This window comes from Microcaecilia unicolor, chromosome 10 (genome assembly GCF_901765095.1).
Source record: "Microcaecilia unicolor chromosome 10, aMicUni1.1, whole genome shotgun sequence".
In the NCBI taxonomy this organism is placed as follows: Eukaryota; Metazoa; Chordata; class Amphibia; order Gymnophiona; family Siphonopidae; genus Microcaecilia; species Microcaecilia unicolor.
Window position 1 is genome coordinate 132,978,201 of NC_044040.1, and position 23,713 is coordinate 133,001,913.

Here is a 23,713-nt window from a genome sequence, read left to right on the forward strand (position 1 = left end):
TTTAGTGTGCACTAGATTTAAGGTGTGTTAACAAATCAAAGGCATGTAAACAAATGCACGTTTCCAGTGCCGTAGCGAGGGCTAATGGCACCCGGGGCGGGTCGCCGCTGCGCACCCCCCCCCCCGCCGGGTGCAGCACGGTGTGACCCCCCCCCCCCTCTGCGGTGCACCCCCACCGGACCACGAACCCCCCCCCGGACCGCATTCTTACCTGCGGGAGGGCCGATCCGCCCCGAGTGCACATCACTCGGAGCTGCGTCGGCCCAGCTGGTTCCCTGCTCTCTCTGCCCCGGAACAGGAAGTAATCTGGTCGGCCCCGCTGGTTCCCTGCTCTCTCTGCCCCGGAACAGGAAGTAACCTGTTCCGGGGCAGAGGGAGCAGGGAACCAGCAGGGCCGGCACCCCCCGAGCGCGTGCACCCGGGGCGGACTGCCCCTCCCGCCCCCCCCTTCCTACGCCACTGCACGTTTCTCATTTAAATCTAATATTCAGATTCTCATCAGTTTAGGTTCGGCCTAGGCCAGCTGATACCTCACTCCTGGCGAGTATTATCTAATTTTATATCCAGTTTTCCTCACTTAGAGCAATATTGTGTACTTACCTCTGCCTAAATGCCTGCAGACAAGAGCTTGGGCAAAGATCATCTGTCCACAGCGTAGCATACAACCCCAGCCGGTGTCTGAGGTAGGACCTGTGCCACCTATAACCACAAAACAACAGCAATAAATAGCATAAACTGTCGCAGAGTGCTGACGAGTCAATCTAGAGCTCATAAATAGAAACAGCAGTATTATATCTGAAATCAAAATATGGAAAATAAATTTAGAAACAAAAGTATGTGTTGATGGAACTTAATTTCTCTATGGTTTTAAAAGTGAGATACTGGAAAGTAGATGCTTAATGACCTTGAAAATTCAGAGATCTCTTCTATCAAAGAGGCTGGAAAGCTTAAGGAAGCAAAATGCATAAGTTGGGCATGATATTGTGCATACTTGACCCCAGGGCAAAGAATCCATTCATCATGATACTGCTACAAGCAATTATAAAATTAATCATTGTTTTGTGACTGGCTGCTGAAGATTCTCACCAGGACCAATATCCTAGCATAACAGTGCAAATCAGCACTAATTTGGAATTATAAATTCTGTTTTAAGTATTGTCCAACAGTGCACACCAGGATACAAACTACAGTGCATAATTGGCAATTTGCAGTGGTGCAAGCAGATAGGGTGGCATCACAGAAGATTTAATACTATTTTTTCCTCTAAACCCAACATAAAACAAAATTACTTACCTTTTAACATGTGCTTTCCAAGGTCAACTGGATTTAAATCCTCACAAAGTGCCATGACATTGTTTGATGCAGCCCAGCACAGAGGAATGTACACAAAGTTTTAGAGCTTTCTAGAGCAGAACAGTGTACATGTACGTGACTTCCTGAACCAGTATTGTCACACAGGGCTACCTGAATTCACATAAAGCAATTAGTAGAAGCCAACTCCACACGGAAGGTGGCACATTTTCTAAGAACTGATCGTCAATAGCAACAGGATAAAACCTATTACCGGGAAGCAACTGTGACTTCTCCAAAAACAGCTAGGATATCATGGTCATAACAAGTAAGATGTTTTAACTACAGGTTGACATAAAAAAACATGGAAAATATAAAAACAAAAATCCAACCTGTGGCTTGATTCCACTGAAGGATGAATTTAAAAAATGCTCAGCATTTCACTTAAGTGTCAAAATTCTAGTATTAGGATCTAATTTTTCTATCTGCCCACTTGTTAGGCACCTAACTTGAGGCACCTACTAAAAATAATCATCTAAATGTAGGTGCTTAGCCATAGTCAGTTTTCAAAGACATGGATACAGATGTCTAAGTGAAGTGTCTAGAGTCTTTGAAAACTGAACCCTAGGACTTGAGGATCCATTGGGCTCTTCGCGAGCAGGGATGTGCTAAGGGGTAACAAACTGCTGATGCAATATTATCCACCATCCTCAAAATGTTCTAGACTGATGCCTCTGCCCAATATAAGCACTTGGCTAGCCAGTCATTCAAGTGGGGAAACACTAAATCACCAGTCTGCATAGAAGCACTTACATAAAGATCCCTTGTATACTCAGTCTCAGAATATACAAGACGGCCAAAAAAGCAAACAGAATGCTAGGAATTATTAGGAATGGGATGGTGAATAAGACCAAAAATACTATAATGCCTCTGTATCGCTCCATGGTGTGACCTCAGCTTCAGTATTGCATTCAGTTCTGGTTGCCGTTATCTCAAAAGATATATCGGAATTAGAAAAGGTTCAAAGAAAAGCGACCAAAATAATAAAGGGGATGGAACTCCTCTCATATGAGGAAAGGCTAAAGAGGTTAGGGCTCTTCAGCTTGGAAAAGAGATGGATGAGGGGAGATACGATTGAGGTCTACAAAATCTTGAGTGGTGCAGAACGAGTAAAAGCGAATCAATTTTTTACTCGTTCCAAAAGTACAAAGACTAGGGGACACTCACGGATGTTACATGGAAATACTTTAAAAACAAATAGCTCTGGAACTCTTTCCAGGAGGATATAGTAACAGAAGTAAGCATATCTGGGTTTAAAAAAAAGCTTTGGACAAGTTCCTGGAGAAGAAGTCCATAATCTGCTATTGAGACAGACATGGAGAAGCTACTGCTTGCCCTGGAATTGGTAGAATGGAATGTTGCCACTATTTGGGTTTCTGCCAGGTGCATGCAACCTGGCTTGGCCACTGTTGAACAGGAAACTGGGCTAGATGAACCACTGGTCTGATCCAGTATGCTTATTATCTTTTTAGACACTGGTTTTCCTACAACTAATCTGAAATATCCCAGTCAGAAGAAGGTTCTCTATATGGACCCTGGATTCACTGTAACACGTGGAGGGGCAAATTTTGATATGACATCTAAGTTGGACTTTGGACCTTTTGCAATAAACATCCCAAATCTGAATAGCAAAGGTAACCATTTTTGAAAAAGCAAAACATCTTTTTTTTTTCTCGAAAATACCTCTTGTAAAAAGGTTTTCTGCACTGTGCGCTTATCTTTTCAGGCCATTTTCAGAAAAAAAATGCACAAGTAAAAAAAAATGTAGAAACTCAAGCTATTGGGATATAGGAGGGGCCAGCATTTTTAGCAGACTGGTCCCCCAGACATCTTAGGAGATAAATGGGACACCCTAGGGAGAGCTGTTGTAGACTTCATATAAATGCTCCCAGGTAGACATCTCACCATTGCTCCCTTGTCTGGTGAGCTCTCCAAAACCCACTACCCCCAACTGTACACAACTACAATAACCCTTATGGGTGAAGGGGGCATCTATATGTGGGTACGGTGGGTTTCTGGTGAGTTTTGTAGGACTCACAATTTCCACCACAAATGTAACAGGTAGGGGAGAGGTATGGACCTGGGTCCACCTGTCTACGTTGCACAGCACCCACCACTAGACTACTTCAGGGATCTGCATGCTGTTCTAATAAACTTGCTTTTAATATCTGAAGCTGTCATAGAGGTTGGTGAGTACTATTTTTATTCTCATTTTTAGGAGAGGGTCAGTGACCACTGGGGGAGTAAGGGGGGGGGGTGTCTATCCCTGAATCTCTCCAGTGGTCATCTTATCATTTAGCGCACCTTTTTGTGTCTTGTTCGTTAGAAAAACTGGTTTAGACCAAAATATAGTTTTCACCCTAGACATTTTGGTTTTGTTCCATTATGGCTGTAAAACATCCAAGTGGTAGGCATGCTCTAAGCCCACCCTAATCCTGCCTTCAAAACGCCTCCGACATTACCCCTTGTAATTTGGATGCACTGCAGACAAAATGCATAGATAGACATTTGCAAAACAGGTTTAGAAAATACTGATTTGGACGTTTTGAGAAGAAATTTGTCTAAATGGTGCTTTATGACACTTTTTGGATGTTTTTCTCTCTTGAAAATGAGCCCTATAGTAACATAGTAGACGGCAGCAGTACAAGGCCTGCATGGCCCATCCAGTCTGCCCAACAAGTTGAACTCTTAGTAAACCATATGATAATATATGCACACTTAATCTTGAGCTGTCCTTGCTATTTTCAGGGCACAGACCATAGAAGTGTGCCCAGCATTTTCATCTACTGGAGCTGCCATGGGTGCCCGCTCTAGCCCAACTAGAATCCATAATCGGGACACAGACCATAGAAGTCTGCCCAACACTAGCCTTATGTGGAGGCTTCGGCAGATTAGATATTGCCTAACCAGAGAACTGTTTCGTACCCTTGTTCATTGGTTAGTGCTATCTCACCTAGATTACTGCAGCGGGATCTACGCAGGTTGCCATGAATATCTTTTGAAAAAGTTCCAGACTGCACAAAACACAGCGGTGAGATTAATCCTGGGAAAATCACATTTTGAACATGCTCAACCTCTGCGCTTCCTTCTCCACTGGCTGCCCGGGAGGGAACGTATCTCTTTCAAAATTTGCTCACTAACTCATAAAATCATTTACGGGCAAGCTCTGGAGTACATGCTTCGCCTTATTGACCTCCCACCCAGAAACGCAGTAGTCACCTCGCGTTTGTATCTCAACCTGCACTTCCCAAATTGTAAAGGCGTGAAATACAAGTCGATCTTCACTTCGTCTTTCCACTACTTTATTGCCAAGAATTGGAATATTTTGCTGAAATACTTAAAACTACAAATGGATCACCAACTATTCAAGAAGCTGCTGAAGACTCACCTACTTGGATTGGCCTACTCCCCCTATACTCTTACCGATTAATTGTCCCACTGATATGCCCCCTTCCCCTTTCTTGCCTAATTGTCTCTTACCATAACTCTTACTGTATTGTTATTTTACTTAATCCTATGTAAGCCACATTGTGCCTGCATGTGTGGGAAAATGTGGGGTAGAAATGTACTATAAATAAATAAATAATAAACTACAGTACTAGATTTGATGCTTAAGCACAGCTAAGTTGTTTTTATTCCATTCTCTTTCTGTAAAGGAATCCTTTGTGCTATTCCATGCATTTTTTAATTCTGTTACCATCTTCATCTCCACTACCTCCTATGGGAAGGCATTCCAAGCATCCAGATTAGATCAGATAACTCAGCAAATTGTGCCATTATACCTTTAAACTGGTGTATATTCCTTTCTCTGCTTGGTATGCGAGCACTCAGATCTGCTGTCATGAATATATTTTTTGTTTCTCCTTACTGCTGCTTGTACATAGCGTGCTTAATTTTTGTTTTCCAGTAAACAGCACTTCTGGTAAATCACATGACAAAGAGAAACTCATGAGGAAGTGAAAATGTACGACCCATATATAGGAGATAAAAGTTGGTTTAACCTTGATGGTGAGTAAAGCTGAGGACCCTCCAAAGAAGAAGATGTTTCTCAACAAATATATGTTTAGGGGAAGAGGAGCCAGGTGGTTCATGCAATGTGCACTGCATGAGAATATCATGCATAAGGGATAAGGGAATGGCCAATGAGCACATAAGGTGGTAGATTTTGTTAATCAAGTGATGGAATGTGAATCCAGAATCAGTATGGTGGAGGACGCTGCAAAAAAAAGCCCATGAGGATCTTCAGGCAGTACAACGTACCTTGACACAGTGTGAATTCAAACTGGAAGATCTAGAGAACAGATCGCGCAGGAATAGTCTGATTTTTTTGGGTTTCCCTGAAAAGGTTCATGATGCTGAACTATTGGGTTTCTGGGCTTAAATGGGAATAACTCCTGAAGAACCCTTTGGGCGAACTGCGTGTTGAGAGCGCACATCGCCTAGGCCACGTGGTGGAGGGAGACCACTGACCACGCATCATCATTGCCCGCGTCCTTCATTTTGAACATAAACAGCTGGTACTTCGAGCATACCAACAAAGCAAAGATCTATGCTATCAAGGTACCTGAGTGTTGATATTTCAGGATTATTCAGCTGGAGTCGCAACTAAGAGGAGAGCATTTGGTATTATTTCTAAGAAGTTGACAGAGAAACAAGTGCAGTTCACTCTGCAATATCCAGCACGCCCCCACGTTGTTCATAATGGCGTTCAACACACATTTAAGACACCAGAAGATGCTACTAAACAACTTCAGCAATTATTATGGCCTGTGGAGTGTCATGCAGCAGAAGATGTGGGTTGAAGATGACTACTTCTGTTGTATGGATTGTACACCAGCTGATGGGTCTGATGTTTGGTCACCACCTTGTGATATTGTATGAAACTGCAAAGGGAGACTTACCGGGGTGGGGTGGGGCAGGGTGGATGGGGGGGAGTAAGCACAAATGATACATGCAAATGTTTTATTGGGGATTTCTGGAGCCGTTACTGCCTGGGATATTGCGCTGTGGGTGGGAGATGGGAGGGATTGTGTGCTTACTTATATGCTAGCACGGTGCGGGCGAGTAGAGCCTTTTTCACTGCTTTGGATGGATGAGCTCTTTTTTGGTTGTGAATGGAGATTTGTATATGTGGTTACCCAGGGGTCTAGCGAGGGCTGGGCACTGCACACTCCATTATCTGGTATGGTTCTTTTGGAACTTGATTCTTTTACCTAGGATGGGTGATGGCTGATGCACGTATGGCTTTGTGGAATGCTTCTGGTATAGGGTCCCCAATCAAGCGCCAGAAGCTCCTCGCATACTTACGCCGTCACAAAATACAGTTGGCTTGCTTGCAAGAAACTTGGCTTTCAGATTCTGAACATCTTAAAATTGAGGCGTGATTGAGTACGGGAGGTTGTGGCAGCTTCTTCTGGGGAACGTAGGGCAGGAGTGGCCATTCTAATTGGGAAATCATTTCCTTGTGTGATTTGAGCAAAAAATATTACATCCAGCAGGCCACTATGTGATTATTAAATTGCATTGACAATGTCTATTGTCCCACTGTGCAGTCATGATTTTTACTAACTGTGATGCAACAGTGTTGGTCTCTGGGTAATTTCCCCATGTTCCTTATGAGTGACTTTAATTTTGTGCTGGACCCCTGATTGGATAGGTTGCCTGCCTCCCCACAAAGAGTTAACCCTCTTTGAGAGCTTTCTTATATGGCTTCTACTTTAGACGTAGTTGACAGCCGGCCAAACCTGCATCCCATGGAGAAGGGTTTTACCCATTTTGCCAGGGCTCATAATGTAGCCTCTTGCTTGGACTATATTTTTGTGTCAAGTGCTTGGTTTGCTCATCTCTTACGGGTGGAGATTGAGGACCCTGTCATCTCTGATCATTCCTTAGTATGGGTAGAGGTTCAAGGGATAGAGGCATTTCAGTATAGGCCTCGGTGGACTTAGTATCTCTATAAGGATATCTCTTTTCAGAAATATCTGGTGGACAAATGGGATTCCTTCTGTGTTTCTAATTCTATTCATAGAGATGACCCCATATTATTTTGGCAAACTGCTAAGGTGGTTTTGTGAGGTGATGCTATTGCCTTTGCTATCAACTGGAGATGAGAATTAAATCACTTTATCTTGGCACTGACCAAGGACTTAGCTCTCTAGAGCGATGGAAATATATTAGTACTCCCACCCTTTTACAGAAAGAAAGTTTTTTGGCAATCCAGACAACACTTAATGCTAAGTTACATGAACGTACTGTATGAGCCCAAATTTACTATAAGTATAAATTACACGTACATGGGAATAAAGCACGTACCTTACTTTCTAAATTGATTCATCGTTGGTTGGGCACTAAACCCATTCATGCTGTCTATACAGCTGAGGGTAACTTATGCACTAACCCCAAAGACATGGCTGAACGCTTTCGTAAGTTTAACCAGAGTTTGTATTCTCCTCCCCCTGGCCCACTGGGAGTCCCCTCCGTATGACTTAAACAATTTGGGTCTCCCACGATTGCAGGAGCCTGAGCTGGATACTTTTAACATGCCTATTTCGGAGGAAGAACTTAGGGGAGTGATCTGTTCGCTAGACCTGAAAATTGGCTAGGCCTGACAGGTACTTTGGAGAATTTTACCTATTACTGGAGTCCCAGGTGTCCCCAGTTTTAAAAGTTTTTTTTTTTTTTTTTACCAAGGTATTGCTCGAGGGACCTTTCAGAAGGAATTTGCTCAAGCATTCCTCACTTTGGTCCCCAAGCTGAGCAAGGATCACTAACATATGGCATCTTACCATCCTTTATCATTATTAAATGTAGATTGTAAGATTTTGGCGAAGATTCTGGCTCTGAGACCCAGCACAATTTTACCACACCTGACCCATCATGACAGGTTGGGTTTGTGCATGCTAGACATCCTGTTTTCAGAATGGGAATCCTGTAACCACCATGGTCAGGAGGCGTTACCGTTGAGTTGGGATGCAGAAAAGGTTTTTGATTTGGTCTCTTGGCCTTTCCTTTTTCATGTATTGGATTCTTTTGGTTTTCAGGGTTACTTTCAACAAATTCTGCGAGCTCTCTATTATAATCTCAGTGCACAGGTTCTTGTTAATGGCTTGCAATCTGTTTCCTTTAATATCCATAGGGGCACCAGGCAGGGATGCCCACGTTCTCGCTCCTCTTTGTCTTATATTTGGAACCATTGTTACAGAGCATATGATTGCACCCAAATATACACAGGGTAAATCTCGGTGGCTCTGTGGTAAAAAAAATGTTAGCCTTTGCAGACGATATATATATATATATATATATTTTTTTTTTTTTAATTTATAGATGTCTTTATTAAGCATTGAAAAACCAATACAACAGCAAATAACACACAAAGTTAATGCAAAATGCATGGTATAAAAAAAACAAATTCAGAGTACAATAAGACATAGTCTATAGGAATGCATAAGTACAAACTCAATGCAGCTATGAATACTAACTATACCCCTAATTTTTTCCGTTTTTATAATCAACCCCCCCAGGCACCCACCATGCAAAACCAACCCAAAAATCCTCCCCACAAAACCCATCCCCTGCCTAATAACCCTCCCATAAATCCTCAAACCACTACCCCTGCCATCCCTCCTAAAGCAAATAAGCTGAAAGAAAACAAAAACAATCACCATTCATGCAGGAACATTTGCACAAAAGGATCCCAAATCATTTCCCATCTGGACAATGTTTTCTTTTTCACCGCTGTCAAACGCTCCATCTCACATATGTACCACACCTTAGAGATCCATCCCCTCAATGACAGGACAGTGGGAGATTTCCAACACTTCGCCAAATGTATTTGAGCAGCATGTAAAGCCCCCCTCACCAGTGAAAATTGGGGCATTGTAAGCCCCACTGGCCTCGTCCCAAGCAAAAAAACCACAGGATGCCACTGCACAGAGTTGCCCACCCAAGCCTGAAGACGTGACTGCACACCCCTCCAATAGGCCCTTGCCTTAGGACACAACCACCAAATATGTCCCATGGTCCCCAATTCCCCACACCCCCTCCAACACCTGGCAGATTCCATATTAAACATATAATACTAGTAAGAAATGCCCGTTTTGGAAAAAAATGAAACGGGCGCTAGCAAGGTAATTTCCCGGCCACCATCCTCCCTCCCTCCCTCCCTTCCGAGTTCCAGACCCCCCCCCCCTCCGTCCCTCCCTTCCGAGTTCCACACCCCCCTCTCCCTCCCTCCGTCCCTCAGTCACTTGGTTGTGAGTTTGTGATTAAAGTTCGCAGCGCTGTCCCCGCTGCTGTCACTGTGTGGGACTCCCCGCTGTTGTCACTGAATCTGTGGAACTCGTGCGTTATGCGTTCCCGCCCCGCCCTCTACGTCATCGCGTTTTGACGCGAGGGCGGGGCTACACTGACTGCAGGCCAAACCTGGGCGCCTCAAGTTTCTGGCTTGAGGCTTCATTGGAACGTTGGAGGTGCCTTTTATATATATAGATAGTCTCACAGGAGTCAGGTACCACCCGTAAAAATCCTTAACCGCATTTTCCTTCATGGCCTCAGCTAAAGAGGACTTCAGAAGCCCCCTCTCCAAACGCAACCAAGTTTCCTTCGATAAAGTAAAATCCAACTCCTTCTTCCAGTTCTTTCTATGTAAAAGATAAGGTTTAAGGCGCTGCATCAAATACCCATACAAAGAAGTGATCATCCCTCGTGTACTCCCAGATGCAACACACAGCTCCTCCAGAAGATCAACTTCCCGAATCAAACAATCTCTATAACCAGGAAGCTGCAAAAAGTGCTTCACTTGCAAATAAGCATAATGATCACTAGGCCGAAGCCTAAAATCCTCGACTAAAGTCTCAAAAGAAACAAACTCTCCCCCCTCATAAAGCTGCCTCCACATATCCAAGCCCAACTCCTCCCATCGCTGAAAAGGCATAATCCCCATCCCCGGCCCAAACAAAGGGTTATCTCCGATCGACGCAAGCCTAGAGAAAAAAGGCTGACGAGCCGGAAACACAGGAGCCCAATAATAAAAAGTATCCTGAACTACAGGTGGGAACTGTTCAACCCATCCCCTGTGCTTAACTGGAAGCCACATTAAATGCCCCAGCCTACGCGAACCCACCAGGGACTGTTCAATATAAACCCACAATTTATGATCTTCCATCTGAAACCACTCTATGGCAGACCGAGATTGAGCAGCACAATAATACCAAAAAAGATTAGGTACCCCCAACCCGCCATCTTGCCTACATTTATACAAAAAGGCTCTCAGTAAGCATGGACGTTTTTTATTCCAAATAAAACTAATCAAACTATCTTGCAAGCTAGACAAAAATGACCGGGTCAAACGCAAGGGAAGCACTTGAAACAGATACAATAAACAAGAAAGAACATTCATTTTAAGCACAGCAATCCGCCCAAACCAAGAAGGACCAATGGAATTCCAACGGTCCAAGTTCCTATGGATCGCCCTTCGAAGAGCCGGATAATTAACAGCGAATAACTTGGACAAATTCCAAGGAATCTGTACCACTAAATATCGAAGATCCCGAGTGGACCATTTAAAAGCAAAGGATGTCCTCAACGTCTCCATCAGTCCCGGTGACACACATACCGCCATACCAATAGACTTACTCGTATTCAATTTATAACCAGACACACCCGAGTACGCCGCAATTTCTTTCAATAAATCAGGAAGAGACACCAACGGTCGAGTCAAAGACAAGAGGACATCTGCGAATAATGCGATCTTAAATTCCTTGTCTCCACTGCCACACCAGAAATATCCACATTATTCCTAATAGCAGATGCCAAAGGTTCCATCGCCAAAGCAAAAAGAAGAGGCGATAGCGGACACTCCTGTCGAGTACCACGCTCCAAAGAAAAATCCCTCGAGTGGCCACCATTGATTTTCACACAAGCCTTAGGAGAAGTATAAAATGCCTTAATCCATACCCTAAAAAACGGCCCCACACCCCTCCGAAGGGACACCACCTTGTAAGTGGTGGAGGGGCTTCCGTGTTTCAGTGACTCAGAGGGCTATGCTGAAGGGTTACCCATATCAGACAGGCCTCTGAGGAGAAACCAGACAAAGAGTGTCCCAAATTAGGGAGAGGGGAAAGATGGTGACCTGAAGCTCGTACACTCAATGGCCCAGCTGTCCTCTGAAGTTCAGTTTTTGTTCATTTGAAATTTCCCCTCTGCATTGCAGTTGCCTTAACAGAGGAAGGGGACAATGGGGGGTCAGCCGCCGATGACCAGCGTTTTGTCCCCTGTGCAGCAAGTGTGGGACCGCTGTGTGACGAGCTGCCCATAGATGACTGGGTTGATGAGTCCTTTGATTAGCGCCGACGAAGGAGCGTCGATGCTCTTGGACCTGGAAACAACTTCATCGCTCAAAAATCATTTAACCACCATGCCCAAAGGAGTGGAGGAGTGAGTCAGGAGTGTATGCTGAAACGGAAGTCGTTTACAGCTGAACCCGTGTCGGCGGTGCTACTCCTAAACCCTTAAGAGTTGTCAGCTTGGAGTTTTTGGCTCCCGTGGAGGTTGCATTGAATGTCGTCTGGAGGATGCTCCAGGACCTGATGGTGGTAGAGAATGACTTTGCTTCAGATATAGTCTTGTTAATGAGCCACATGGATAATCGAATCGAATCCTTTGAGAATATACAGCAAATGAAGTTGTACTGAAGTAGGAAATGGTTAAGATTTGAAAATGATAAAGGACCAGAAAAATTTGAACAAAATGAATATTGTTACAGATGATTGGTATCGAGATTGTTGTTTTCCCAGAGTTCCGGGTATGACTCCTAATGTTTTTTTTCCTCTGCAATGATTCCTCTTAATATATTAATTCAAAAGGAGTGAAGCCTGTGAAACTGGGATTACTTTAATCAGCGGGAATTGGATTGGAGATTCAAGGGTTTGTATTGTTAAACAATTTCTGGTTTTAAAAGGGAAAAAAATGAAATCAGGTGTATTATTTTCACTAATATTGGACAATAAGTATGTTTCCAATGAAATTGATGGACTATGCACCGTTATGGTCTTGAAGAAACCAACCAGATGATCAATGTGGAATAATGATTTAGATAAATAATAACTGGGGATAATCGGGTTAATACCATGTTTTCTTTGTTTGCTGCTGTTTAAATTGATCTCCTTGTCTTGTTTCACTCTCCCTATTTATTTTGTGGTCTAAGAAAGAGAAAGATTGTATAAAATCCATTTATCTTGTTGAGATTGTTTTCTTCTAATATTGTTTTAATGTACAATCATCTCTGTTTTACTGTTTTGCAAGTGATCCTTGTAAAATGAAAAAATTATAAATAAATGATTAAAAAAAAAAAAAAAAAAAAAAAAACGGCCCCACACCAAATTTATTCAAGACCTTGTCAAGATATCCCCAATGAACCCTATCAAAGGCCTTTTCAGCATCAAGGCCCAACAAAACCACAGGCAGGTCTTTCACTTGAGAAACATAAAGTAAATCCAAAGTTCTTCTAATGTTATCCATAGCCTGTCTCCCTGCCACAAAACCCACCTGATCAGGATGAATCAAAGTAGGGAGCATCTTAGCCAAATGATTAGCAAGCACCTTGGCCAATATTGTAACATCATGGATTGCGGCAAAAGTGCGCCCTCCCTCACTGAATTAATTACCAATGTCAAATACGGTGCCAACTCTCCAGCAAAGGCCTTAAAAAACTCATTGGTAAATCCATCCAACCCTGGTGCCTTACTCGTCGGCAATTCCTTAATAACTCCCAATACCTCCCCCAGCATCCAACTCCACTTGCTGTTGGTCAGACAATGTCGACAAACTCCGGGCAGCCAAATAGTTATCAATCTCCCCAGCCTGTACAGTGGCAACCCCCTTATATAAATTCTCAAAACACTTGTAAAACGTTCCCGGATACTAGTAGATTTCTGTAACTGAACCCCCCTTCATTTCGTACTCGCAAGATGTGCCTATCAGCTCTCAGCTGTCTCAACTTAGGAGCCAACAAACGCCCAGGTTTATTAGTACATTCATAATGGACTTGCCGCAATCGTGCATGCACAAATTTCAGACTTTCATCATGCAGCACAGCCAATTCTAACCGCACCGCCTGAATCTTCTGATAATCAGACACAGAGCCAAATGCCCTGTATCTGTCCTCAGAACGCCTAATCTCTCCATACAATTAGCCAGACGAGCCTTTTGAACCTTAGCCCTGTGACTCGCATATTTAATAAAGTATCCCCTTGAAACAGCCTTAAAAGCATCCCACACTACACCCAAAGATGGCCACAACTCCAAATTAATTTTAAAATATTCTCTCAAGATAGGAACAAAATTCTTAACAATATCTGAATCTTGTAGCAAACAGTTATTAAACGTCCATCTCCAGTCTCAAACCTCCTCTCTTAAATCTGGAAGAATAGCCCAGACCGGAGCATGATCCGAAATAGTAGTATGCCCTATGAACAAGTCTCCTCCTCCATCTGACAAGTATTTATAAAAAAATATATAATCCAACCATGAATGAGAAAAAAAAAAGTATAATCCTTATCCCATGAGTGCCCAAGTCTCCATACATCATAGAGACCAAGAGAATCTACCAACTCTCCCAAAGCCTTTGAAAGTCTATAATCAGTCGAAGCAGGAGTAGTACAGCGATCCAACCTCGGCTGCATAGTACAATTAAAATCCCCTGCCACCAGCAACTTGCCCCGCACAAACATCTGCAGAGCTCGCCGAAGGCGTACAAAGGAAGTGTCCTGTCGCTCATTTGGTGTTAGGTTCTCAGGTTCAAAACACGCAGGCATGGACTCTGGAGTAATCGTGAGCCCTTGGGCTGCTGATGAGGAGAGGCAGCAGCAGGCAAAACCCACCAACCAACACTGGGTTAGAACGCACCGGACTGGTACACACTGAACTGGAACACACTGGACTGGAACGCACCGGACTGGTACACACTGAACTGGAACTCACTGGACTGGAACACACCGGACTGGTACACACTGAACAAGAACCAGGCTTCACCTATTAGATTGTAAGCTCTTTGAGCAGGGACTGTCTTTCTTCTATGTTTGTGCAGCGCTGCATACGCCTTGTAGCGCTATAGAAATGCTAAATAGTAGTAGTAGTACACTTAGCCGCCAATCCCCAGGGGTTGAGCCCCTGGGTGCAGGCAGCTGGCAGTACTTGGAGGGAAACCGGTACTGGAACCAGCAGGTTGGAACAGCAGGCATCAGGATTCAGAAGTGACCACAGGCACCTAGATCAAAAGCAAGGCAGACTGGGTTCAGGGTACTCAGACAAGAGGGAAAGGGAAACAAAAGCAGACAGGATTCAGAAGTGCCACCAGGCACACAGACAAGAGCAAGGCAGAAGTGCTAACTGCACCAGGAATACAAGGTTCTCAGACAGGAGGGAAAGGGAGCCAAAAGCAGACAGGATTCAGAAGTGCCACCAGGCACCCAGACAAGAGCAAGGCAGAAGTGCTAACTGCACCAGAAATACAGGGTTCTCAGACAGGAGGGAAAGGGAGCCAACAAGACGTTGGCGTTTGCAAAGGCCCTGAATGGAAGAACACCACTTCCTTATCAAGGCCCTGACTGATGACGTCACAACTCCTGGACACAGGCAGGAAGCATACTGAAGCACAGAGAGGCTTAACACACACAGGTGCAGTGTAGTGGAGTAATTAGAGCCACGCTGGAAGCAGCCAGCATACAGAGACAAAGCTAACTCAGGAAGAACAGACAGAAGCCAGCTAAGAAGCTGACCACCAGAAATAAGGTGAGAGGGGTCACGACCACAATCGTAAAAGTACCTCCCCCTCAAGGCTCCCGTGTCCCCACGGGAGCTCCAGATCTCCAAAGGAAATTCAGGTCTCCATGGGTAACAATGGTGTAATCTACGGAGGAGCTTCGACACATGACCATGGTCAGCTGGGCAGGAACTGGAACAGGAATCAGGACTGGAACTCGGACTGGAATCAGCTCGGCTGGAACTCGGTTGGGACTCAGCAGCTTGGCCGGAACTGCAACTCGATCCGGACTCGGCATCTTGGCTGGAACTGCAACTCGATCTGGACTCGGCATCTTGGCCGGAACTGCAACTCGATCCGGACTCGGCATCTTGGCCGGAACTGCAACTCGATCTGGACTCGGCATCTTGGCCGGACTCGGCACTCGGCGTGGACTCAGCATCTCGACTGGCACTGGAACTCGGCAGAGGCTTGGCTAGCAGTGCCGGACTGGAATCGGAGGCTTGGTTCAAAGCGCCCTTCGGACTGGAATCGGAGGCTCGGTCAGAAGCGTCCCTTGGACTGGACTCCAAGGCTTGAGTGGGAGCGCCACTTGAACTGGGATTGGAGGTTCGGTTCGAAGCGCCACCCGGACTGGAATCGGAGGCTCGGTTAGAAACGTCCCTTGGACTGGACTCCGAGGCTTGAGTGGGAGCGCCACCTGAACTGGGATTGGAGGCTCGGTTCGAAGCGCCACCCGGACTGGAATCGGAGGCTTGGTTCGAAGCGCCACCCGGACTGGAATCGGAGGCTCAGTCAGAAGTGTCCCTTGGACTGAACTCCGAGGCTTGAATGGGAGCACCACTTGAACTGGGATTGGAGGCTCGGTTCGAAGCGCCACCCGGACTGGAATTGGAGGCTCGGTTAGAAGTGTCACTCAGACTGGACTCCGAAGCTTGAGTGGAAGCACCACTTGAACTGGGATTGGAGACTCAGTTAGAAGCGTCACTCGGACTGGACTCCGAGGCTTGAGTGGAAGCGCCACTTGAACTGAATTGGAGACTTGACTGGACGCGCCGCTTGGACTGGACTCAGAAGCTTGGCTGGACGCGCCACTGGGACTGGACTGGACTCCAGCTGAGCCCAGAGCGTGGAATTCCCAAGACGTCTCCTTTCAGCAACAGCTTCAGGAGTATCCCACAAAGCTGGATTCAAGACGAGGTTGCGGCGATATTCAGAGAGCGTGATAAAAGGATCAATATACGAAACTGGGTTTTCAACTATTCCAAGCAGCCGGACACATTTTCTCTCAGCTGCCGCTTCAGGGGTCTTCTTCAAAACAGGATGAGACAAAAGTTTACCACGATACCTATAAAGTGTCATGGAAGGATCAAGAACAATGACGGAGCTGGACCCCAGCTGGGCGGGTGATCTTGCCGGGCTCATGGCCTTTGCAATCTGTTAGGTTCTCAGGTTCAAAACACGCAGGCATAGACTCTGGAGTAATCGTGAGCCCTTGGGCTGCTGACGAGGAGAGGCAGCAGCAGGCAAAACCCACCAACCAACATTGGGCTAGAACGCACCGGACTGGTACGCACTGAACTGGAACACACTGGACTGGAACGCACCGGACTGATACGCACTGGACAGAAACACACGGGACTAGAACCAGGTTTCACCTACACTTAGCCGCCATTCCCCAGGGGTTGAGCCCCTGGGTGCAGGCAGCCAGCAGGACTTGGAACTAGCAGGCTGGAACACCAGGAATCAGGATTCAGAAGTGCCCACAGGCACCTAGACAAAAGCAGGGCAGACAGGGTTCAGAAATGCCCACGGGCACCTAGACCAAAAGCAAGGCATACTGGGTTCAGGGTACTCAGACAAGAGCGAAAGGAAACCAAAAGCAGACAGGATTCAGAAGTGCCACCAGGCACACAGACAAGAGCAAGGCAGAAGTGCTAACTGCACCAGGAATACAGGGTTCTCAGACAGGAGGGAAAGGGAGCCAACAAGACTGGAATCAGGATAGGATTCAAGGCAAGCAAGGCAGAAGTGCTAACTGCACCAGGAATACAGGGTTCTCAGACAGGAGGGAAAGGGAGCCAACAAGACTGGAATCAGGATAGGATTCAAGGCAAGCAAGACAAGGCAGAAGTGCTAACAGCACCAAACACTAACCTGGACCTTTGGCGTTTGCAAAGGCCCTGAATGGAAGAACACCACTTCCTTATCAAGGCCCTGACTGATGATGTCACAACTCTTGGACACAGGCAGGAAGCATACTGAAGCACAGAGAGGCTTAACACACACACAGGTGCAGTGAAGTGGAGTAATTAGAGCCACGCTGGAAGCAGCCAGCACACAGAGACAGAGACAAAGCTAACTCAGGAAGAACAGACAGAAGCCAGCTAAGAAGCTGACCACCAGAAATAAGGTAAGTTTGAGAGGGGTCACGACCACAATTGTAACATTTGGTGCATAAACACAAGCCAAAGTGTACTCCTCCTGCTCCAACAAGACATGTAAAAAAAATATAGCGACCCTCTGGTCTTCAAATGCTGGAGCTGCACCTGCAAATCCCTATTGTCATGATTGTGGTCGTGACCCCTCTCAGGCTCACCTTATTTCCGGCAGTCAGCTTCTTAGCTGGCTTCTGTCTGTTCTTCCTGAGTTAGTTTTGTCTCTGTGTGCTGGCTGCTTCCAGCATGGCTCTGACTACTCCACTATACTGCACCTGTGTGTGTTAAGCCTCTCTGTGCTTCGGTATGCTTTCTGTCTGTGTTTTGGTTTGTGTTCCTCTTGCCCTCTGGTGGCCAGACTGGGTGGCTGCATTGGATTGTCTGTGTGCTGTTTCCCGTTTCAGACTTCAGCCTAGTCCAGTCCGGATCTTCCGGCCTGCCAGACTTGCTTGTCTTGTTTGAGGCTGCACAGCACCCGTAGCTGCCTGGTGATTGCTGCAGCTCAATCTCAGCTGCTGCTGGGCTTATTAGCCATTTGGAAACTCTCTGCTTTGCCTTTGCATCGTCTAAAGTCTCTGGTATGTTGGTATGTTGGGGCGCACTGTGCACTTCTGCCTAGTCCAGTTCTAGTCTGAGTTTCTTGCTGAGTTTCTAGCTTGTGTGTAGCTTAATTCTAGTTAGCTTGTGTGTAGCTTAATTCTAGCTAGATTGTGTGTAGCTTAATTCTAGTCAGTCTGTGTGTAGCTAGTTTTGGTTCTATTGCTTATTTCCTAGTCTTGCCTCTGGTCTGTATTCCTGGCTTGAGTTTCTTTCTTAGTGGCTGCTTGGCAGCTTTCAGTATTGCTCTGCTCTCTGCCTGTATTTCTCAGCTACTGGAGCTCCAGCCATAGCCCGGCTCCCTGCCTGTATTTCTAGCTGCTGGAGCTTCAGCCATAGTCCTGTCCTCTGCCTGTATTTCTCAGCTACTGGAGCTCCAGCCATAACCCTGCTCCCTGCCTGTATTTCTAGCTGCTGGAGCTTCAGCCATAGTCCTGTCCTCTGCCTGTATTTCTCAACTACTGGAGCTCCAGCCATAGCCCGGCTCCCTGCCTGTATTTCTAGCCACTGGAGCTTCAGCCATAGTCCTGGTCTCTGCCTGTACTTCTCCGCTATGGGAGCTCCAGTCATAGCCCTGCACCCCTGTCTTGATTCCAACCCTGTCTGCTTCTACCTAGTGTGGTATTTGTTTGAGGGTCCTAGTCTAGTATACTGCCTAGCCTCCCTTGGGTATTCTAGATCCCGTAGGTTTCCTGTTGGTATCCAGTTCCTGGCCTGTCCTGAAAGTCCTGCCGGCCGCCAGCACCTGGGGGCTCAACTCCCGGGGAACGGTGGTCAAGCGCAGGTGAAGTCTAGCTGTTTCTGCTCTGCCTGTTCCAGCTTGTTTGCCTCTGCTGCAACCCCAGTCTGGGGTTCCAGTCCTGTTTTGCCTGATCTCTGGTTTGGAGGTGATTTTGACTGCCACTGCCGCTCCACAGCAGTGGTCCAAGGGCTCACAACCTAGTGTTTCCGGGAGAAGCGTGACGCCTATGAAACATAATAGCCACGCCTCTCTTCTTAAGCCCCATGTGCATCCAAAGCATAATACACAAGCGGATATTGAGATGAGGATAACAAACCTTCATTTTTCCTTAAGAAGTGAGTTTCCTGTAAGAAAACCACGTGCGGTTTTATCATACGCAACTCCCTGAACAAAGAATGACTTTTAAATGGAGAATTCAAACCCTTAACATTATATGTTAGGATCCTACACTCAGCCATCAAAGTAGTATCCTTTGTAATAATTGCAAGGATGAAAGGCAAGAGACATCCTCCCCTCCCCACCCATCCACTACCCTAACCCCTGATCCCCTCCCCCTACGAGCACCATTAAGCAGAAGACACATATCCTCTGAATGGGAAAACCAGGAAGTAAGTCCCCATATTTAAGGCAAACCCAGCTCACCACCCCCACCCAACTCCCTCCCCCAAACCAAAAACATTTCCAGTCCACCTATATACTTCCCCACAGGTTAATACAACATCTCCCTCTCCTAATCCATACCACTCAAAACCCACCTCCCTTACCCACCTTTCCCTTTTGTCAAAAAGCCTATCATACTTATCCCAAAACGAACCCCTTCCACCCAACAAGCACAAAAAACCGCCCACATCCACCCACACATCATCACCTCACACTAATACAACCCTTAGCACCCAGCACTCATCAAGCCTCATTGTTGTCCCTTCAAATGAAAAAGCACAACTCATTTCAGTCTTAATCAATGTCCAAATGAAACCCCACTATCCAGTACAGGATTCCCCTGTTTCTAAAGCAACTTCGGCATACGTTGCCATCTCTGAAGTCGTGCCTTTGTCACCGGAGCCAGTTCAGCATGTGGACTAGAAACATACACCAGGCCCACAGCGTGTAATAGTTTCCAAGCTTCAGATAAAGATTGGCCCCGATGCCTTTTCCATAGCAGCATAAAAATCAAAGAGAAAGGGAAACCCCATCGGTACTGAATCTTCTCCTTCGACAGGACATCTAGCGCTGGTTTCATCAGACGACGTTGCTGCAATGTAAACTGTGAAATATCCTGGAATATGGTAACCCAAGAACCATTGTAATCCAAATCCTTCGACTGACGTGCCTTAGTGAGTACAAGCTCTATCAGTAAATCTGAGAAAGCACGCAATTATGACTCGTGGTTTGCCATCAACACGTGGAGTCAATGCACGATCCACTCGAACCAGTTCCAAAGAAGCAGCTCCCAGAGCCAATTCCAACAAGGAGGCACAAAGAGAGCCCACAATAACTTTCACATCCTCAGTGCCCCCCCCCCTCAGGCACACCACAAAAATGCAAATTGTTCCTTCTCCGTTTTCCAGATCGTCAATCTTATATAGCATATCTTCACATTTCGTCTCCAAAGCCTTGATGCTCTTCTCTTGAGCCACGAGCGACTCTGCATGCTCATCCATTTTAAGCTCAATGTCCTCCACCCTCCCTCCCAGCTCCCTTAAGTCCGTGCTGAGCGCCGCAATAGTTTTCAAAATCTCTTCTTTAGAGGATTTAATTGCTACCTGAATGCCAGTCAACATCTTGCGCATTTCAGCTGACACCCCCTTTTTCATGGGGGATCGGCGCGACTTGTCCATCGAAAGCGCCGAGTCAGATTCCGATAAAGAAGCAGGAGCTGCAGCCTCATGGCGTGTAATGGCCTTCCCAGCTGAGCGCCCCGAACTTCAAGTCGCGTCCTTTCTCCCCGCCATTGCGGATTGACTCATGAATGGAGTAAGATGGCCGACTGACCTGGAGCCCAGTGGCGAGCTCCCCAGGATCAGGAGCCCAGTGACGATCCCAGTGGTGACTCTCCCAAAACCCAGAGCAGATCCCGTGGACCCCGAAAACGCACTGAGACCGGGAGGCTAGACGGAACTGTCGAATACCTGGAGGAGCACCATCTCTGCTGGAATTGAGCCGGCTGAACCCCGACCGTGCACTGTACAGGACCAGGAGCCTAGGCGGTCGGTGGCCCAACTGTTTGTGGAGGCTAAAGGGGGCGGGGTTAGGGGGTGGGGCCAGGGGTGGAGCTTAAAGCCATTATTGTCCTCTCCCATGTCCAGCAACCCTCATCTCCCCTCCATCCACCATGTCCAGCAACCCTCTGCTCTCCTCCATCCACCCATGTCCAGCAACCCTCCTCTCCCCTCCCCTCCATCCACCCATGTCCAGCAACTCTGCTCTCCCCTGCCTTCCCCCTCCCATGTCCAGCAACCCTCCCCTCCATCCACCCATGTCCAGCAACCCTCCTCTCCCCTGCCCTCTCCTCTCCCCTTCATCCACCATGTGCAGCAACCCTCCTCTCCCCTCCCGTCCCCTCCATCCACCATGTGCAGCAACCTTCCTCTCCTCTCCCCCCCCTTTCATTCACCAGGTCGTCGATCATCTCTCCCATCTGCCCTCAGCTCCCCAATAGGCAGCCCTCGTTTCCTTCCTGCCCCGGCCCCCTGCCCTACCTTTAAATATTGTATTTTTCCTGCGGGCAGCACCAGCATTGAAGTCAGCAGCAGGCTTATCTCGGCTCCAGAATCCAGCCTTCCTTCGCAAGTTGCATGATGGCTCCGCCCTCGCGGAAACAGGAAATACGTCAGAAGAGGGCGGAGCCATCATGCGACTTGCGAAGGAAGGCTGGATTCTGGAGCCGAGATAAGCCTGCTGCTGACTTCAATGCCAGCGCTGCCCGCAGGAAAAATACAATATTTAAAGGTAGGGCAGGGGGCCGGGGCAGGAAGGAAACGAGGGCTGCCTATTGGGGAGCTGAGGGCAAATGGGAGAGATGGTCGACAACCTGGCTGGGGAGCGGGCAAGCGTGCAGCTGGTGGGGTGGAGGCAGCAGGGGAAAAAACTTCACGGTTGGTTGGGCTGGGGAGGCTTAGCCTCCCCAAGCCTCTTATATGGGGCGCCTATGACCGGGAGAGACCGCACGGGACCCCAGGCCAGGGCCAATCTCGGAGGCCCCAAGCACATATCGAGGCCGAGAGCCAAGGCAGAGAGCCGTCGAGCACCTGGAAGTGCACTATCCAAGTTGGGACTGAGCTGGCCGAACCCCACCCATGTAACAAAACCGGCAAGGGAAGGACCGCATGGAACTCCAAAAGCGGCGTGACACTGCGACGGTCCTCCCGCATGCAACCAGCCCTTGACTCTCCTGAACCGGCTGGAGAACTCAGCCACGGACAGTTGCCCTGGCCGAGAACACCCACAGGAGTCCCAGAAAGAGACTGAGCCAGACCGGACCGAGCCGTGAGGTGGGCCGACAACTGACGAAGGACCCACCCGGCGAACACAACTGTGAAACTTGGCCGCATGAACCGAGGGGGCATCTAGCTAGGATTGTCTGCTGAGACTTGCACCGCTGATTAGGAGAGCTGAACGCGACGAGGACAGACCAGCACAGACTGTCGTCACCTGCAGCAACATCTCCCCCATATACTTCTTAAAGCGATACACATCACATGGTGCACCGCAGCAGGGAGACTAAACCGAAACAGATCACCAGGTCAGTGATCGACCCTAGGAACCCATCAGCCTGAATCGGAGAGAGACAAGGAAGCTGACCCAAGGGAGGTGAGCATAAAAGTGGCAGAATCGACACAACCCCGGACCTAGTTGTGAGCCAATCTCCAACAATGCTGATAATGTGCATTTTGCAAATGTCACCTGCTAAACTCTGTACTTTCGAATACTGTGTCTGTTCTGAGATCAAATACTGTTGACTGTATTTCCGGGGCATTTGAACACCACTTCCTGCCCAGAGTTCCAGCACCATTATCTGTGTATACTATACTGTGTTTATTATTACTGTGTTTATTTTACTGCATATATTTTACCGCATATATTTTACCGCTATCTCTCAATTGTTCTTTCATGCCCCATCCCAACCAGACTAACAAAACAATCCACCCCTATATCACCTATCCCTCAACCAAACCAATAACAAAATCCCTAAAATGTTCCTCTTAAACATACTCATCATAACCCACTCACTCGCTTTCATACATGCCACAATCAATGCCCCTCCATCGGAAATCAACATTATCCCAGTTCTAAACTACTACAAAAAAACCGACAACAACCTAAGAAACCTACCATCACTCAAACTGCCTCCTCCAAAAACCGAAACAAAACCAACCAAATCTAAAACACCAAAAATAAATCATCTTATAAATATTCACCCATCGTCTCCGAATGCTGATCCATACCAACCTGTCAGAGTGGGCTACATTAGGGCTACATTAATGCCAGATCAGCAGTTAACACATGAATATTCTTTGATTTCAGGGTTTAAACTTAATATGCACAAGACTGAGGTTATAGCGATTGGAGTGCCTTTACAATTGAGGACATTGCTTCGACAAACATTTCCATTTTGTTGGGTCTCCAAGGGGCTTAAATACCTTGGAGTTGTCCTGACGCCTCTTTTTTCTGACCTGTTTTCCACAAAACTACCCTGAAAGACATATATCGAGATTTAGAATGCTGGGATTGCTCAGAGCTCTCGTGGTTTGGGCGGATTGCTACGTTGAAAATGAATGTTCTTCCTTGTTTGATGAACCCTTTTCAGGTTCTCCCTCTTCGGTTATC

At 46.7% G+C, this 23,713-nt stretch overlaps 1 protein-coding gene across 3 annotated transcripts in view; it reads right to left on the bottom strand.

The window, feature by feature from the left end:
* Positions 1-23,713, bottom strand: part of ATG4B (autophagy related 4B cysteine peptidase) — a 471,612-nt gene that overhangs the window by 289,753 nt on the left and 158,146 nt on the right. For all 3 annotated transcript variants that reach the window (XM_030215863.1, XM_030215862.1, XM_030215861.1), the window contains exon 4: positions 601-699. In XM_030215863.1, the coding sequence (XP_030071723.1) occupies positions 601-699 (99 nt within the window). The remainder of the gene's footprint in view (positions 1-600; positions 700-23,713) is intronic.